Source organism: Tetrahymena thermophila, assembly GCF_000189635.1.
Source record: "Tetrahymena thermophila SB210 genomic scaffold scf_8254638, whole genome shotgun sequence".
Lineage (NCBI taxonomy): Eukaryota > Ciliophora > Oligohymenophorea > Hymenostomatida > Tetrahymenidae > Tetrahymena > Tetrahymena thermophila.
In genome coordinates this window covers 688210-708169 of record NW_002476407.1, presented here as the reverse complement: position 1 = coordinate 708169, position 19960 = coordinate 688210, and the positions used below count along the sequence as shown (strand labels likewise).

Here is a 19960-nt window from a genome sequence, read left to right as displayed (position 1 = left end):
AAATTTTTATTAATATTAAATATAAGGCAGAAATTTAGTTTTAAATTGGTAATTTCTTAAAATTTAAAATTTACTACGATAAAAAAGTATTTATAAATGCATTTAATATATTTATTTATTTTTTTATTTGATATTATTGGTTTTAGGTTTATGAAATCTAAAATTCTTATTATATTTTCTAAAGCATTATACATTGCAAAATACTTATGAAAATTTTTAATATTTTATAAATAATTTCAATATTAGTGATGTCCTTAAACAATAGGGTAACTGGCACAATCAGCTAAACCACACATGTTTGAACCTAATTCGATATTGAAGTAACCTTCATTACCCCAATGCTCACCCCAACTGTTCTTAACTATATAATAACGTCCAGTCAAGTTGTAACCAACAGCTAAGACAGCATGATTAACCATATCAGGAGAAGTAGAGCAGTAAGGGTTTGAGTAAATACCACCATCGTATTTAAAGAAGTCATCAGTAACTTGATAAGCAATAGAAATTGGGCCAGCAGTAGCTAAGTGATAAATCAATTCATCTTCATCTTAGAAAGTAATATTAAAGGATCTTACAACTTTAGCAGCAGCATGACTACGTTTGAATTCGCATTCATTATCTGTAGCTTCATAAGGATAATCACCTTCAGCTGTTAAAATATAATTAAAAATTCTTAAAATATAACATAAATAATGATCTAATAAAATTAATTTTATAATTTATCTAAAAATATGTCTATTTAAACAAATACTGTTTTCTATTCAATATCTTTAAATTGTTTATTATGTTTTGTTTGTCAAATTGGAGTGGTAATTATATTATAATTATAAAAGAATTAGGAAATAAAGATAGATATGTATGCCTTGTTCATTAACAAATTTGAAAGTTCAATCCATTTTTTAGATATTTTAAAATGATAAATATTAATCGAATATCGTTTTCATATCAGCTTTTTAAAATTTCCAATATATTTATCTAAAAAGAATTGTAAATATGAAATACTGTCAAGTCCACCAGCATAGGAAATATATTCAAAAGCTTGAGATGGTAAACCACCACTGCATCCAAAGTTATTGAAGTCTCCTGCACAGTCAATCAATTATTATTCAGAGAGTAATAAAGGAGCATTACCGGTGTGTAAAGCCCAGTGGGATTCAAGAGCACCAGTAGTAGAGAAAGTCCAACAAGAACCACATTCTAATATATAATTAAGAAATTTATTGTAGAATTATTTATTTTTAAGACTTTTAAAATAGATTTTAATAATGCAAAAGATTTGATAAAAATTATATGAATTCAATCAAATAAAATATTTACAGCCTTGATTCTTAACAGGAGTAACAATACCCTTAGTTCTCCAATCAACAAATTCAGGAATGTCCTTAAGATTGTATTTCTTTTTAGGGGCCATGTTTTCTTTGGCAGTGGCTGAGCAATTCTAAGCAGCGTTTAACACAGATAACTCTTCCTGAGTGTAGAATGAGAATTTGTTGATTTTTTAAGTGTAAGTCTTATGAGGATTGAGGTTATGCTTGATGATATCAATTAATCTTTGTTTAAAGATTTTAAATCTCTCACTGGAAGGATTAGCAACATATCCATAAGAGGAAAAGATATTCAAAAGTTCTTACTCAGTGGCGTTGTGTCTGCCATGAGAAACTTCTCTTTCAAAGGTATGGTTTCTAGCAATAACACCAATTGCCAAAAGAGCCAAAGCAACAATTATGATTGATTGTTTCATTTTAATTCACAATCTTTTTCTTCTTTTTTATGAGTTACTTATAAAAATTCTTTAATAAATTAATTAGTCAATTTTTTTTAAATAAGCTATGGATATTTATAGTATATGAAATACTAAACAAAGGAACAACATGATTGATCATCTTTTATTTATAATAAATAATTGAAGGACAGACATACTCACACTCGATATATTATTTTTGAATATATAATCATCATCAAAAAAACAAACAAACAAACAAACAAACAAACAAACAAACAAACAAACAAACAAACAAACTATCAAAAGAAAGTAAAATCTAAGTATTTAATTTATATTTGAAGAAGAGCAATCAAACAAAATACGGCATAAAAAACTTAGTATGATTGACATAACATTTCAAAATAATTATTTATAATTCTTTTATAAAAAAATAATCTTTTATCAAATCCAAAACCACTTAAGCATATCTAATTTTTTCTTATTATTTTATTACATTTTTACTGATAAAATGAGATAATGAATTTTATGCTATCAATATAAAATTTTTAAATTATTTATTACTAATTTACATATTAATAAAAATACAAAAATATGATTAGGGATTTAACTTTATTTATATTTTAATTACATTTTTAATTTATTTGAAAATATTTTTTACTTCAAAAAAATAAATTAATTTAATTTAATATTTATTTTAAACTAAAAGTTTTATTGAAAAATATTAGTAGGATTTAATAAATTTTTGAATTAATAATTTTTCATAAAATGATTTTTGTCACTTCTTGATAGTTATTGGTAATTAAAAATTATTTTGTTTATTTTTATTTATCTTTTTACTAAATTCTCTTTAAACATCAATTTTTATCTTTCTAATTTTAATGTTCTTTTTTTAAAAAAAATCTTTTTTTGCATTCATAATTTCATTCTAATGCTAATTAATTTAGCTTTTAACCTAGATTTAATTTTAATTTAGTTAAATTTATTAATCATTTATTAATTATGTGTTATCAACAGCACTAGAATCACAAGCTTCTTATTCTTTTATTTCATCACTCTGATTTTTTATTTGATTCTCATTAGATTCATAAATATATAAATTTATAAATCTTAATTGGATTTGCTTTTTACTAAAATAATTTACGATTTACTTTATTATATTGATAAAAAATAATATCAAGTACAATAAGTTGTATGAAAGAAGAGTATAGCATACAAATAGTCCCCAGAAATTATAGTCAATAAGATGTTTTTTATCAATCTAACTGCTATTATATTTAACTTAAATATTAACTTTGTGGATCATTAAAACCCCTACATAAACTAATATGAAAAGAGAATCTCCTAATATTCTTTAGAAATTGTTTATCTTGGATTTATAGGGCATTAATACAATGACTTAAATTAAAAACAATCCATAAATTGTTATCACGAATATAATAAGTGTTGAAGTGTAATAATATAGTTCTACATGAGCTGCACATACCACCCATTTTTTAATAAAATTCAAATAATGGAAATATTTATAATACTTGCCTTCTTTTAAATCAAGTGTAAGCTCGACAAATTAATTATTTTTTATTCCTTTATAACCATTAACTAATAGGATTATTATAAAAGTTTAAAATATAATTAAAACGTAAATTGAAAATCTTATCAATAGCAAATTTGAATTATCAGCAACATTTTATTTCAGTTACAAATGAGCTGAAATACTTATAAGAAGGATATTAGCTTCAAAAGTAGAAAAAAATATTGTAAATATTTTATTACTTATTTTATTTGCCAAGTTATAAATATTACTTTTTTATCTTAATATTTTATTTTTATTTATTCTTCCTGAACTGAGGAGTTAATCACTAAAATTAATTTTGAACTTACTTACATAAGCACTTACTGAATATATTATTAAAAGTAAAATAAACTAATTTATAACTTTTATTGCACTAATTAGAAAATTATAACTCATACCTAACCTCTAAAATTTGTTTTCTTAAACCTCAGTTTTATCATTAAAATCACAAATATCAATTAAATATATTAACTTTGCTGAACATTTTCTCTCATGTTGCACAATAGTTTAATCTGGTACATCTTCAAATATAAATGTTGCAAATATTCTTATAAACTAATATAAAAAATTTGGATAGTTTGTATTTATAAGAATAAGGAGGCAGCTTGGCTAGATGGTATTTAATAGATAAAGAAATAAGGAAAATTAATTAAAAACATTCAATATAGTTTTTACTGAATCATTATAACTAAGAAAATTAATTGCATCATTAAATATATTTTATAGATTGTTTTCACTATCTTGGTCATTTACAAAGATAGGACCTATCTTCAATTTGTATTAATTATTGATATAAGATTACTAAATGAATCTCCCATCTGTAGATTCAATATAATTAGAATCTCTAATTGTTATCACCAGTTCTTCAGCTTAAAAACTTTGCAATTCCACAATCTAGAAAATTATTTTATTTTAAAGAATTTTCTCTATATTAATTATATAAAAGTCCATCGGTATTTCTTAAATATAAAATGAAAAAGACTAAATTATATTGCCGAAATTAATGCTTTGTTTTAATGTATGAGAAAATATTGCTTAAAACTAGAAATATTTTGATGTAGATTAATTATTTGCATATTAAGAAAAAACTACTGTCATTCCTTATTCGCAGGTATATTTTCCAAGTGAAGAATTATAAATCATTGATCTTTCTTCATCAGAACAGATGCATTAATTAGTTTTTAAGTTTAAATGCTAATATTCTTTGCTGTTACATAAAGTACATTAGTTAAAAGAACTTCCAAAGCACTAAATACAAGATTTGTGACAGTCTATGCAATTTTAAATATTTTTATCAAAATACTAATTTGTCTAGCATTAAATACATTTTCCTTTTATAAAATTATACCCTTTTAAACATCTACAGCTAGGCCAACCTATTGTATATTATGAAATACATTTTATGCAGAAACTATGATCACTTTTTAAACACATTTTACACTAAGCATCACATTATATATTTGTCACTATATCTTAGCACTCTAATGGAATGATATCTTAATATTCATTTGATTGATATATGCAATTAAAGCATCTACCTTTGCTTAAAAAATATCCTTGCTAGCAAGATGTGCAACTATTTATTAAAAGAGGAATAATGCAGGTTTAACAGCCTTAATAACAAATAGGAATACATTTTGAGGTTAAAATATCTATTTGATAGTTATCAAAACACTCATAACATAGCTAACTATCTCCTCTGCATTATTTACACTTATAATCACATTTTTCACATGTCATTTATGAAGTTAAGTAATATCCATCGAAGCAGCTCAAACAAGAATTTTAAGTTAAAGGATGTAAGCAGCTCTTACAAGATTTGTAACAATTTGGTAGGCACTTCATCATATTAGTATTTAAAGAGTAATTCTCAATACATTAAGTACATATATCTGGATTTGTTATGCATTTCTTACAAGGTTCATTGCAAGGTTTGCACTGACCATTGACTAAAACTAATCCTACGTCACAAGAAGTACATGAAAAAGGGTCTAGAGGAGACCTACATTCCAAGCAACTCTTATGGCAAATTATTTCACATTTGTTCTAATTGAATGCTAATTTATATCCTGAAACACAAGAAACGCATTTATCTTTAGAGTTTTAACATTAAGAGCAAGGGTACTAGCATTAACAATCGTTTTATCCATTTTCACAAACAAGAGAACAATCTATTCCATATCTACCCTAAATGCAAATACATATACCCTTTTATAAAAAAAACTCTTAATCAAACCACATTTTTAAATAAATTTATTTATTTATTTACATTATTGCAAAACCCAGCTCCACTACAATCATTTAGACAGAATTTTTATGAACAATACACAGAAAAATCAGAGGGACATTTTAGCTATCCAATGAAATCTTAAGTATCAACTTAAATAACACTATTAGGTTTTTCGCAAATAACTCTCTAGTTCAAACTAAAATAGATAATTATGTAGTCTTAAACGCACTAAACGTGGTGACATCTAATAGGTGAGTCTTTATACTGGTATGATTAAATTATATATGAATTTATAATATTTTATTTATTCTGAACATTAGATTCTATGCATTTGCTAAAAATACCATAGATTTCTCCAAAATAAGTTGTAAATTAATTGCTTTAAGTGGAATCTAAACAGCTAATACTATTTGTTTGAGTTAATCTAGGACATTAGCCATTCTCAAATTGAGACTAAATATCCTGCTTTGATTTAATGAACTTTGAATTTTTAAATTAAGTGCATTGATACAACTGACCTTACACTTCAATTGTTTATTAAAAAATATTTTAGCAAGTATTTTCTAAAAAACTACAACCTTAGTTTTTCCCCCATTCTATATTCTCAGCAAAATCATCATTGACATATTCATAAACTCCCATATCTTTAATTATTGCTACATCAAATTATGAAAATAATCTATTTGGGTAATCCCTAGTCTATTCATCATTATATAAATCATCTGGTATCAAGTTTGACATTATTTCCTTTAATTAAAATAAATAAATAAATAAACAATATAATCAATGAAAAATGTTTTTCTTAGTTGAAGATTTTTAAAATTTTGAACTAATTTAATTCGCTTTACATCTGATTATACTTCTAAACCAATAGCGGTAGGACAATTAAAATGAGTTTAAACTGCCTTTTTTATATATTTTCCTGTTAAAAAATATTTCTGAACACCTTATACTTACAATTATTGATATATCTAAGAAGTTTATTCATAAGTTTTGCCTGTTGAATCATCAATCCAGTAATTGAAATTATTAGTATTCCACATACCATTATACATGAAGGATCTCTTTAACTAAGATATTTCGTAATTTACTGGATATTTAACAAATTATCTCATTTAAAATCGAATTTGCATCATTATAGGTTTATTGTCCCATTTACAAAACTCTTATTTTTTATAATGTAAAAAGTTAAATTAATATATTTATTGATTTCTTGCTTAAACTTCTACAAAAATAAATAAGCAAATACCATAATTAACTCTAAAATCATCTAAAATAAGATTAGTAGCTGAAACTACAAGAACCAGATCAGAGTTACTATATCCATCAATTCCATTTTATCCAATGTAAGTATCTCTACAATAAAGGAATCCATCATTTTTAATTTTGCTCTCTCTTGGCTTTACGTATAGAAGTTAGCTTAAGAATTAACTAAATAGGTTGATTATCAATATGATATGCTATTTTTATTCAGAGTTAACGTAGGATTTCTCAATCTAAGTAAAGTCACTTGTCACTCTAATAGGCTATAATCCATTTGGAATTGTTTTTGAGCCTTAAACTAAGAGTAAATAGCAACACGAATAGATAAAAAATAAAATAACTTTCATAGTTTAGCAAGAAGGTTATAGCATATCTGTTATTTAAATTTATAATATTTTAATTTAATTTAAGTTATTTATTGTTTTATTTTTGCAAAATACTTATTTTTAATACAAAAAATAATTATTTTGGAATTGTTAATTTAATATTTTTTAGAGTATAAATTAAAATTTGGATAAAACAAACAATTATATTTTTGTTACATATACAGTTGTTTACATTTTTTGTAATGTATGTATACAGTAAAAATTATTATATTATTGCTTTCTTTGTTTTAAATAATTGTACAATATTTCTTTTATGTAAAAACTTTTAAGTTTGAATTTTATAATTTATTAATTTTCTTTCATTAATTTTTGTATAAAACTTATAAATAGTCAAATACACAAGAAATAAGAAAATAATGTAAGTCTGGAATTATTTATTTATTTAAAGTTTTCTCTCTCATTTTAATTCTTTTTCAAGTTTTGAATTGACTTTGATTATAATATATAAGTATTTATAGTCATTCTTAATTAAGTAACTTGTTTGCACTAATTTTAATAATATAATTAATAGTTTTATTTATTTAAGAATCAATTAATGATTTTAAAATTTAAAATAAAAAATATTTCAAAAAAATAAAAATGCTGTTCTTATGTTTGTTTTAAAATCAATAATATCATTTATTTAAATATACATTCATAACTTCAACCCTGATTAATTAAAATCTACCCCAAATTGTATCCTCGATTGACTCTCTTTATTAATCTTTAACCAAAAGGGGTACGTTTTGATATAAGAATTATTTTATTAACTTTTTTAATATTAAATGAGTATGATTAATTACAGTATGGTTTTAAAAGTATGTTAATTGTCTTGTTAATATATTTTGTTAATTTCTTATTCGAATAATCATAAGTTACATGGATTAATTAATTTAATATTTTTTCATTTTATTTAGAATCCGAAGTTTAAACATAATTACTAAATAATAATTTATATTTTGTTCATTAATTTTCTGCAAACTAAGTATTTTAGAATAAGAAAATATTAATTAAAAATGGTCCTTTTGATAATGAAATGTTTTTTGCATCATATTTCATATAAGAAAAGAATTAAAGGAGAATAATTTATTAAATTATTTAAAGAAAGAAATAAATAAATATTATTAGATAATTCTAGAAATATTTTTATATTAAAATAGACATTTATTTTGAACAAAAAATAGTTCGTTTTTGATAATAATAGATATTCAATATTTTTAACAAAACTACATAATTATACATTAGAAGATTACTTAGTGTAATAAATTTATTGCATTTATTAGAAAGGATACCTGTAATTTACTAATAAGAATCAAAAATTTTATATTTTTAAAGGTTTTACTTAATTAATCTTATTGATTTTTACTAAAAAAGAAATATTGATAAAATATTAAAAAAATATGTTACCTCTTTTCAAGCTTTTTTCACTATTTGTTCGTATATTAGCAAGACCAGTTATAGCAAGAACTAAAGCTCATACTTCTTCTAAACTTTAGAATTAAAAATTTAGAGTATTTTTTGTCTGGCTAGGAAATAAGGCTCACAGAATAAATGTTTACATAAATAGAACATTTTTGAAGCTCAATAATTAAGATTTCAAAGTATAAGATCTAAGTGAGCCTGCCGCTCTTGAATTAGGTGTTGAAACTTTTTATGAAGTAATAATTTATGCTTGTATCTTGGGTTTACCAATTATAGAAATTTACAGGGCTCAAGTAGAAAGTAATGAAAAAAGTGAAAAGCAGAAATAAGTAATGGAAGGAATACATACTAGATTATAAAATTTAGAAGATGAGAAGACTAAGTAAACAAATTAATTAGATTAGCTTACGTGCATTAACACTCTTCTATTCAAGAAATCATCAGTGCTTGAGAATGTATTAGCTACTTAATCAGCATTAAACTAATAAAATCCTCTTTTGAAGGAGTTAGAAGAAATAAATCTTTTAATTTAGTAACAGTTTAGTTAAAATACACCATAATAAGCATAAGTACAATAATAAGAATGATGATGTTAGAAAAATAGATATTGAATAATAAATTATTCATAAAGGATGAATTATTTACTTATTTATTTATTTATTTTAAATAATGGTTATAATAATAAAATCTAAATAATATCATAAATGCAGACTAATGCCTTCTTCCATTCTTAAAATTCATTAAAATAACTTGAATGTATAAATTATTTAATTGAGCTATGTATGTTTGTGTTAGGCTTCTCATTTCAATTATAATATTCTAGTATAAAACTCTTTAATAATATTTATATTTTATACAGAAAAATAAATAAATCAATATCTTTTTAAATTTTATTTGCTTAAAATAAAAGTTTTTAAGGATAAAAATAAATTATAAAAGTTAAGAAATTAATTATAAAAAAATAAAAATATTTTTAATTTATTTATTGTTAAAATTTGTATCAAAAAAATAATATTAGATTAAAAAGATATCAGATCGAAATAAGTTTTAATAAAACTTATTGCAATATGATATGCCTTGAATAGAACTAGCAAATTTTGAAAACAGAAAGATGATTGATATATCAACTCTGATCTTATTATTCTTTGTTTTTTTGTTTGATTTATTAACTAATATATACAAATTATCATGTAAATTTGTTAATTAATTAAGGTATCTATCTATCTAATATGCAAATTAATAAGAAAAAAAATATTTAAAATAAATAAAAAAACTATTTAAAAAAGATTTGTGATTGATTGATCAACAGCATTAAAAAAAAAAGTAATTTTTCAGTTTGAATTTCATAAACAAAAGAACCCAAAAACTTTCTAGCTGAACCTAGAATAAAACAATAAATTAGATTATAAATAAAATAATTCTTAAGTAAATAGATTCCATATAAAAAAATAGATTTAGCAGTTAAATTAAGAATAAAAAATGGACATTGAAGATTTTGACGAGCAATTAAAAAAAATTGAAGAAAAGTAAAAGGACGCCGAAGAAAACTTAGGTGACGTTGAAATTAGAGACGCCATCTTAGAAAAGGCTTAACTCTATGAAAAGCATTCAAAGAATGAAAAAGCTGTTGAAATTTACAAGGAAGCCTTAAAGAAGACTATTGGTATTGGTAAGAAAATGGATGTTTGGTTCTATATCATGTCAATTTACATTCGTGAAAAGAACTTACCTAAAATCTTAGAAACTATTGATGCTTGCAAGAAATTATTAGAAGAAGGTGGTGATTGGGAGCGTAAAAATCGTTTGAAAGTAAAATTAATTACACATTATTTCTAGTTTAAAATTTTTGTATTAATATTTATTTATTATTTATAAGATTTATGAAGGTATTTACAATCTCCTTATTAGAAATTTAAAGAAAACATCTGAGTTATTCTTAGACTGTATTAGCACCTTTAATTACCCTGATATTATTTCTTATCAACGTATCGTTAAGTATACCATTTTGACATCAATCATTTCTATTGGTCGTTCTGAAATGAAGAAGAAGGTAATACTTTATTCAAATTGCTTGATATAATCATTAACTAACTAACTAACTAACTAACTAGAATTTTTTAACAATTTCAATAGGTCATTCATAATTCTGAAGTTCTTTCTACTATTAGGGAATTACCTGATGTTAAGAGTTTATTAGATACTTACTCTAAGTGTGATTACAAGTCCTTCTTTATTTCTTTAAGTATTAATTAATTTACAAGTATTTTAAGTTAATGAAATTTACATATAATTAACAGCAAGAGTATTAGATGATCTTAAAACAGATGAATACTTAGCTCCCCATAGAAAATTCTTTACCAGAGAAATTAGAATAGTTATATACTCCTAATTCTTAGAATCATATAAAACAGTTACTTTAAATTCAATAGCATAAGCATTTGGTGTATCCGTTGAATTCATAGATAAGTAAATCCTCTTTAATTTACATTTAATCGATAAATTAATAGCTAAGAAAATATATATTTAAATGAATAAAGTATATTTACATTAATAAGCAAATAAATAAATATTATATATTATCTATCTTATTATCAATAGATAGTATTTAGAATATAAATTTAATACTTATTTGTAAATTATAATAAATTTAGGGAATTATCAGAGTTGATCTCTGCTGGTAGATTAACTTGTAAAATTGATAAAGTTTAAGGTATAGTAGAATCCGAAAGAATTGATGAAAGAAATAATTTATACAAAACTGCAGTTAAATAGGGAGATCATTTACTTAATTTAGTTTAGAAACTTTCAAGAGTTATTGATATTTGAGTGAAGCAAAAGAAAAAATATATTTATAAAGGAATAAATACAATTCATTTAGTCTTGAACAAATTTAAACAGAAAGATGAGAATATATATCTATAGCAATAAGGGATTAAATATGAATTCTCAAAAATACTTTTAATTTTATCAAATTCAATAATTTGTACTTAAATTCATGTTTCTAAGCATACAGAAATTGTTTTACTTTTAATAAATCCAAAAAAAATTATTTTGTTTTTTAAAGTTAGAAATTAATTTGAAAAATTAAATTAACCTTTAAATACTTTAAAATAAATAGCTTAAATTTTATATTAATTCATAAAAATGACTAAAGTACAATAATATGATTGTTTTTATTTGAAAATTAAACAATATTTATTCAACAAATTAATTACTGATTTCTAATTTATTTAATCAAAATAAAAATTATTTACTATTTTAATAAAGCTTAATTAATTTTCAGCTTTAATACAAAAATACTATAAAAATACAAATACTATAAAATCTCTCGATGTAGGGTCCTTATGGACTAAGGGATACTCCCAAAACAAAGAAAGGTTTTACCCATAATTTTGAGAGTGCCCAACATAAGGGTACCCAACTTAGAGAGATTTTAAGCCATATCATTTGAAAAATAGAAAATTTAGCTTCTACAAAATATTTATTTATTTATGAATTTGGTTTGAATTGAAATTAAGAAAAATTTGATAAAATTATTCTTTAATTTGATAGAAAAATAACATAAAATTAATTAGTTAATTAAATTTTTATTTAATCTATCTTTCAGTCCTCAATTAAATCCATTTTCATTTCAGACTTTTCTTTTTTAAGATCTTTGAAGTCATTAACGACAAGTGGAATCAAGAAAATTACAGACACACTAATCAAGGTCATAAAGAGCACAAAAACATAATTCTAACCAATTTAAGGGATAATAATTTGAGTAATTGCTGCACAAAGAGATCCAATACCTTCTATTAAAGATGAGATTGTAGACAAAGCACTCTTTTATCCTTTTAATGCAGGTTGCTTTGCTAAATCGATAGAAATGGCTGCACTAAGAATATTGTAAGGACCTCCAAGAAAGAACCCAATGGCAAAAATAACAAAGAAATAAGGAAGAGGATTATCAGATAAGGTAAATTTAACTAGAGCCATGAAAATAGCTGCAACAACTAGTTAGGGTAATAGGAAAAAAGATCTTTTACCATTTTTATCACTTAAGTAACCTGTAATGACACCACCAATAAAATTTCCTATATCATTCATCATTGGAATAGTATAGGAATAACTATCCATGTTGTTGTCAGAGATGTAAGAAGGGAGCCAAAATAGAAGGCCATAGCTTGAACTTTTTAAACATGCATAAGCAATAGCATAAAGAGGAACACCAGGAACGCACCAAGCAGTAAAATAATTGATTTACTTTCTAGGTTACTCAATACCATCAGAATTGCAGCTTAGTTCATTACTGAGACGTTATGTATCTTCAGTCACTCCACCCTCTTCTTCAAGGTATATTCCAACCTATTTAGGATAAGGCTTCAAAAAGATAAAAGTAAGTACACCCATAGTGAATAAGAAGATAGAAGAGAACATTAAGCAGTATTCCCATCCCCAACCAAAGGTATCAATGGTAAGTTGTCCAAAGAGCTATCCTAAAATGTTTCCAACCTTTTATTTATAAAAAGTTAATTAATTTTATTATAATACTATAAAAAAGAGTATTTTTTGTTTATTTGGCTATAAAAACTTACAAAACTTTTTTTAAAACATGTATTAGACAAAAAAATTAAATTAAAGAATTTTACATTAGAATTTCCTGACCAGATACCCATCAAAAGACCTCTGTTACCTTTGCCAAACCAGTTACCCATTGTAGCCACAAGACCAGGCCATCCAGTACTTTAAAATATTCCATTTAAAGCCATAAAGACTCCGTATACAGCCATGTTAACAAAACTGCTCCAGCCCATGATAGCAATACAAAATAAGAAAATAGAAGCTGGCATCATACCGAATGATAAATAATACTTAAGATTGATTTTGTCACCAAGTCCACCACCTATTTTAAGAGCCAGCGAGTAGCAAAAGAGGAAGGAAAAGTCTATATATCCTAGCTAGGTGTCAGTAATATCACTATTTTCGCTTTTAAGATTTGATTTTGATACTGACCATGCTGTTCTTGTTGAATGTACTGCTGCATAGCACAGGAATGTGAACACAAAAATAAAAATCTAATACTTTTTTGCTCTTTTATCTTAATCTGATCCCATAATTTGACTCTTTATGAAAACTAAAACGAACTTTCAACTTTTAATTTTAATGCCCTAAAATTAGTATTGTATTTCAAAATAAATAATTACAGTCAAAAAATTTGATTAAAGGTAAATTTAAATAACACTTTTTAATTGCTAAGAAGTATGTTATCTGAAAATTTTCTGATTAGTAATAGTAGCTAATGCTAATTTGATGTCATTTATAATTACTTTTGACTTCGATAGGAAGCATTAAAAGGAAAAAATCTACTTAATATATAAAAAATAAGATAAAATTATTTAAATAACACTTTTTCTTGGTTACAATTATCTTGATATTATGTGTAAATTTACCTGCTAAGTAGTTTATATTTGTTCTTCTACTTATATTTTAAGACAGATACAAATGATAATAAATTTAGTTTACAAAATGAAATGAATTTATATGGTGGGGCTTTTGTTAATTTATTCTTAATAAAATATACAAAATGAGCTCATTCATTCATTCATTCATTTTTAAAATAATAACTAAAATAAATATTTTGAATTAATTATGCTAACAATTTGTAAAAGAAATTATTTATTTAAAAAACAATTTAGTCAACTTAACTATTAAAATCAAGTAGATGTTAATATGGAGTAAGCATTCCAAATAGATATGGCAAAGGTTTATAAAGGGTTATAAGAAATAATAATTAATTAAATAGATAAAAAAAGATAAGAAATATTTTCGAAATGTGATTTATATTTATTTATTCATATATTTATTTATTAATTTGAATGTAAGCTTAAATAATATATCAAAAAAGATCAAAAAGATTATTCTTTTTTAAATTTATTTAACAAAAGTTAAGAAAAAAAAGGACATATATTTCAGGTTAATATTCTATCTTATCTCTTTAAAGTCTATCGAAAAATGACGAAAAAGGCGTTTTTGTTAAGTAAAAAAAGCTCATTTTAAAAAAGTTTTTATGTAATTCTTTAAATTATAGTCATAGCTGCTTTTATGATAAATAAAACTTTGGCATTCCTCACAAATGATAATGCTAACTTTTAGGAATCTAGCAAATGTATTTTCTAAATTTAGATAATGTTATTTTAACAATAAAATTTATTCTTTAAAAAGTCAAGCTTCCTCTAACTAAGGTGACTCCTTTAAATAAAAAGGCTTCCGCATAAAGAGAGTAGTAAAAGTAAAAAATGAATAATTCGTATAAAGATTTATAAAGTAATACAAATATTGCTCCTTTGGTAAATTTAGGAGATTCTTTGTACTACATAACTCTAGAATTAGGATCAAATAAATAAAAACTAAATTTTTAGATTGATACAGTAAAAATTATTTTGTGATGAGCAAATAAATATATTAAAATATTATCAATTATATTAAAGGGCTCTTCTGTAATAAGAAATTACTTTAATCTGCTAAATTCAATATATAGTTGTTATTCTTTTATAAAAGCTTTTATGGGTAGACACAACATTGTGTGAAAAAGGAAAATGCAACCATTGCGAAAAATATGATTTTAAAAGCTCTACAACCAGCTATTATTCAAATTAAAATATCAATTATACAGTAATAGTTATTTTGTCGATTTGAGTATTAAATATGGCTTAAAAATATAATAAATAGTATGTTTCTGGTTAATTGCAGTGTTATTTAGGAAGTGATTTCGTTGGTATATCATAATAAAATCAATAAGTGAATACTACTTTATGTTACGCATATCAAGAATAAGTTTTTTCTAACATGAATCAAGAGATATCTGGAATCATAGGACTTAATAATGGAGATTCGTATACAAACCTTATTGATAGTCTATACTAAGCAGGAGAAATATCTGTAAAGCAATTAATGTGTAAATCAAAATATTTAATTTTTAATTTAATAAGAGTAATAGATATGCCTTATCTCTCCAACACTTTTATACTAATAAGGATTCTTATTTGTATATAGCAGACGCCATTCCAGAGTCAATTTCTAGTTAAACTACTTGGATAAATGTTTCCTAAAAAAATAGATGGGTAATTAATATCAATGCTAGCAATCAAAGTCTTTATTAATATTTTAATATATTTTAGACTCTCAAGTGCATAGGAGTATATCTAAATGATACTGAAGACATTACATCTACAATTAGTTCTTATTAAGACGTTCTATTTGATTCTGGAACAACTTTAACTTATTTAACTAAAGGTATTTTTTGATAAAAGAGAAATCTTAATTCACATAATAGCTATTTGAAGTCAAACTTAACAAATATTTCATTTAAAATAGATTTGTATAATAGAATCGTGAAGGATTTAGAAAACATATGCACTATTATTGACGACACCAGAATTGCTTGCCCTTGCTTTAGCCCATAACTTCCAACTTATACCTTTTATTTCTAAGGAGTTAAATTTAATTTTACTTCAAAGCATTATTTAATAAATCAGGAGTATAATTTTGCATTCTGCTAGTTAGGAATTTACTATATAGATAGCTTTAAACAAATGATATTTGGTGATACTGTTTTAGTAACTATTCCTATTTCCTTTGATAAATAAGAGAATCAAATAGGTTTAGCATCGTATAAAATTAAAAAAATAAACAAAACAAAAATAGATATATTTTATTTTTTATTAAAAAGATTACCATAAATAGAAAATATCAAATCTAATGGCTATAGTATTACAATCATTTGTCTTGCTAGTCTCTCTGCGATTGTTTTATTGGCATTAATAGTATTCCAATTAAAGGTCAAGAAGGCCATGAAAAATGCAGATCAAATTACAGATCCTTTATTGTCAAATACATCCTCTGCTAATAATAGCAATAAAAATAACTAAAATAAACCTGGTCTACCAACAAACGTAATTTATTACTTTTACTTTCAATTTTTTTATTTTTTATTTCAAATTTTGAATTATTCAATTTTACATTTTTTTATTTATTTTTTTATTATTTTATTTTTTAAAAATATCAAAAAATTTAATCGAAACTATTAAATTTATAAACATCAATTCAAACTTTTAAATCTTTTTTACCAAATATTTTTTGTTTTAAAGCTTTTTTTGTGAATTTTAATTTTTTTTGAGATTTTTGCTTTCAATATTGATAATTTAATTAAATACTTTTTGTTTTTATGCTTTTTTTTACAAAATTACTATGAAAATAAATTTTGATTAAAATTTTTAATTATATTTCTAACAGAGAAGTGATGTAGATAAGAGTGTATATGAATGATAGAATGAGTTTCTCTAAGATAAGACTACAGAGGAACTAAATAATATCGATTAATATATTCAAATATTTTGTTTATAAGATTTATCAAAAATATTTTAGTAGTTTATATTTGATGCAGTTTAGTTTATTTGTTTGTTTTATAGATAATTTTGTTTGTTACAGATTAACACAGTAAATTTATTCCAGTTAGAATAATTTGTTGTAATTTATTTTTAGACTAGTACAGCTTTACTTTTTCATTCTACAAAGATATAGTTAAAACAAAAATATTTGAATAAATATGGCTAAACTGATTACAAATATTTAAAAAAAACTACATAATTTATGATTTTTGCTAAAGAAAAAAATGTAAGAATTTATTTTATTCTATTTAAACATAGAAAACAAATTATTAAACAAACAAACACATATTTTTAATAATAATTTATTCACTTGAAAAATTTTTTTAAATAATTAATCACAAAAAGAAAAAACAAAAATTAGATATCCTTATAAGTAGATTTGATAATTCAAAAGCTATGAAATCGATTGAAACTAAAACACTTGTTAAAGTCTCAATCATCTTAATTTTTATTTGTAAAAAATTATTTTATTTATGTTAAAAGAATAAGTTAGTTATTTCATTGTTACTATTTATCATCAAGCACTTCTTTACTTATAAATCGACAATTAAAATTATAATTAAAAATAGCTAACACATTTCAAATTATAGCAGCTTAGAGATTACCAATAAAAATACCATTCTAGTTTGCAAATAATCCTTCCTCCAAAATTAAATTGAGTGAAGGTAATATTATTTAATTCTAATTTAATCTATGTTAGTTCATTGATGAGTGTAAAATGTTGTAACGCTATCTTTTTTTTACTTATATAAAGCTGATCTTAGAATAAAACTTATATGTTAAGATATGTAAGTAAGCCCTCTTAAAAATCTCAAAAAAAAAGATGACGACGATGATGATGAAGATGATGACGATGATGATAAAAAAAAATATAGAAATGAAGACTATTTTTTAAAATAAAAAGACAGAACTGATCTTGATTTCTAATATACAACAGATTTTTTAATAGGTTCAAATAAATAAAAAATGACATTATTAGTTGATACAGTAAATATAAAATTGCAATTTAATCCTAAATTTTTTTGTATTATAAAATTAGGGATCATAGGTATTTTAACTAACAAATATTAAGGATAAAAATAAAGTTTAATGTTGTTTTTAAATGCTAAATAGTAATCATGGATTCCTACTATTGATTGTAATGAAAAAACTTGTCCAAAATATAGTCATTGGTTTAATTATTCTTAATCCAGTTCTTACTCTTAAAGAAAAATAACTCAAAAAATCGAAGTAGAATTAATTTTAATTTTATAAAATATATTTTTGAAATAAATATTAAATAATATTTTTATTTTCTATAAAATTTCAGTATTTATCAGGAGATATATAAGGGTATGAGGGCAAAGATCTTATTTTATTCAAAGACTCTTAGCAAGGCTAAATTTTAGTCCCATTACTATTTGCTTACAAAGTTGACTCTTTTATATTTACAAATTTTGACGGAGTTTTAGGTTTACCAAATAAAATTAAATCTGACTCACTTATTGACATCCTATATGATTAAAATTTAATTGATGTAACTTTAATTATATAAGAAGAAAGTGTTAACAAAATACTTTTTTAAATAGAATCCCAGATTCTCAATTTAAATAGCTAGATTTCCTGAACCTTCATCAGATAAAACTAGAGTTTTAGATAACAAAGACTACAAAAATATAATATAAAAAGGCGATGATGATGATGATGATGATGAAGATGATAATGATAATAATAAATAAGAAGATAATTATTTGAATGATTAATATCTGAATGATAAAAACTCATATCTATATATAGGACAAGGTATTCCAAAATAAATACTGAACAAAACTAATTGGGTAGAAACTACTTCAAGTATTTAGTGGGTAAACTAATATTTATTTATAGTTTTAATAATTCATCAATATACCAAGACGAATTCAATAACATGTTTTAATATATATTTTAAGAAAACAATCTTAATTGGGTTATACCATAATGATAATGATTTGATAGATTAATTAGACTCTCATAACTATGATGTCTACTTCGAATCAGGGACAAGCCTATCTCTTTTTCCTGAAGGTAAAAATACTTTTATTTTATAAGTAAATTCCAATATAGCTTTTATTAAGAAATCAAAGAATATCTTGAAGAATTGCTGATAAAAAAAGGATGCGATAAAAAAAATAATTAAGTTTATTGTGATTGCAATTCGGATAACTATCCTAAGCTTCAATTTTACTTGAGAGGAGTTAAATTAATTTTTGATTCAAATATTTATTTCAACAAAACCAAGCTCAGCTAAAAGAAGTAGTGCTTATTTAATGTCCTAACGTCACCTGAAGATCATAATTTTATAGTTTTTGGTAATAGTTTAATAAGAAAATATCTTTTGACGTTTGATAAGAAAGAGCAAAAAGTAGGATTTTATAAGTAAGCATTTTGTATTTCTATTTTAAGGGATTTTATTATGAGGGAGGGTAATGAATCAATGAGTGAATGTTTGTTTCCACTTTATTGAAACTTAAAATGTTATCAGAAATCAAATTGTTTTATTTTAAATTTATCAGAAAATAGGAAAAATTGATATATTTATTATATTTTTTAATATAGTTCTTAATTAGTTAAAAATGAAAGTACGGGCATTATTCTTATATTTCTTGTTAATATTATTATATTAGGAGGGTTATTATATGTTATTTATGAAACAGTAAGGTAGGAAAAAACTATTAAGGGAGAGGAAGATGAAGATTAAGAAGTTTTTTTTCAAGAGCTAGAAATATACTCTAACAGATCATCTTTTAATTCTACTTACTCCCGAATGTTTAATCCTACTTTATTGGACGAACAATCCTTTAACGAAGGACATCGTTACTGTGATATGATTAAAATTTGACTAACTTTAATAAACTAAAATACTAATTAATACTCATATTTATAATTCATTCAACCAATCAATCAATCCAAAAAAATAAACAAACAAACAAAAAAACAATA

At 23.2% G+C, this 19960-nt stretch overlaps 7 protein-coding genes across 7 annotated transcripts; 4 read left to right on the top strand and 3 right to left on the bottom strand. All coding sequences in view use genetic code 6, as the record gives it.

Moving 5' to 3' along the window:
• Positions 1-236: 236 nt before the first annotated feature.
• Positions 237-1741, bottom strand: TTHERM_00191270 (papain family cysteine protease; the record flags this gene model as incomplete). The annotated part of the gene is made up of 3 exons (XM_001016704.3): positions 237-649; positions 1003-1197; positions 1318-1741. 3 exons carry the CDS (start codon positions 1739-1741, stop codon positions 237-239), a joined length of 1032 nt encoding a protein of 343 aa, XP_001016704.1.
• A 2691-nt stretch (positions 1742-4432) lies between these two features.
• TTHERM_00191260 (leishmanolysin family protein) lies at positions 4433-7157 on the bottom strand (the record flags this gene model as incomplete). The annotated part of the gene is made up of 6 exons (XM_001016703.2): positions 4433-4669; positions 4832-4869; positions 5018-5501; positions 5563-6270; positions 6372-6688; positions 6773-7157. 6 exons carry the CDS (start codon positions 7155-7157, stop codon positions 4433-4435), a joined length of 2169 nt encoding a protein of 722 aa, XP_001016703.2.
• Positions 7158-8449: 1292 nt separating this feature from the next.
• On the top strand, positions 8450-9160 carry TTHERM_00191250 (optic atrophy 3 protein; the record flags this gene model as incomplete). The annotated part of the gene is made up of 1 exon (XM_001016702.4): positions 8450-9160. Exon 1 carries the CDS (start codon positions 8552-8554, stop codon positions 9158-9160), a length of 609 nt encoding a protein of 202 aa, XP_001016702.3. The 5' UTR covers positions 8450-8551.
• Positions 9161-10052: 892 nt separating this feature from the next.
• On the top strand, positions 10053-11399 carry TTHERM_00191240 (26S proteasome non-ATPase regulatory subunit 6; the record flags this gene model as incomplete). Its single annotated transcript, XM_001016701.3, has 5 exons — positions 10053-10382; positions 10450-10623; positions 10707-10815; positions 10871-11039; positions 11225-11399. The coding sequence occupies 5 exons, from the start codon at positions 10053-10055 to the stop codon at positions 11397-11399; spliced, it is 957 nt and encodes a 318-aa protein (XP_001016701.1).
• A 777-nt stretch (positions 11400-12176) lies between these two features.
• TTHERM_00191220 (MFS transporter) lies at positions 12177-13669 on the bottom strand (the record flags this gene model as incomplete). The annotated part of the gene is made up of 2 exons (XM_001016699.1): positions 12177-13067; positions 13205-13669. 2 exons carry the CDS (start codon positions 13667-13669, stop codon positions 12177-12179), a joined length of 1356 nt encoding a protein of 451 aa, XP_001016699.1.
• Positions 13670-14567: 898 nt separating this feature from the next.
• On the top strand, positions 14568-16880 carry TTHERM_00191210 (eukaryotic aspartyl protease; the record flags this gene model as incomplete). Its single annotated transcript, XM_001016698.3, has 11 exons — positions 14568-14592; positions 14644-14721; positions 14778-14983; positions 15044-15052; positions 15114-15227; positions 15285-15494; positions 15545-15676; positions 15734-15848; positions 15930-16224; positions 16285-16507; positions 16848-16880. The coding sequence occupies 11 exons, from the start codon at positions 14568-14570 to the stop codon at positions 16878-16880; spliced, it is 1440 nt and encodes a 479-aa protein (XP_001016698.2).
• Positions 16881-17398: 518 nt separating this feature from the next.
• Positions 17399-19859, top strand: TTHERM_00191200 (eukaryotic aspartyl protease; the record flags this gene model as incomplete). Its single annotated transcript, XM_001016697.2, has 10 exons — positions 17399-17456; positions 17572-17667; positions 17757-17989; positions 18042-18050; positions 18116-18232; positions 18312-18518; positions 18571-18846; positions 18931-19045; positions 19096-19396; positions 19577-19859. The coding sequence occupies 10 exons, from the start codon at positions 17399-17401 to the stop codon at positions 19857-19859; spliced, it is 1695 nt and encodes a 564-aa protein (XP_001016697.2).
• Between the last annotated feature and the right edge of the window lie 101 nt (positions 19860-19960).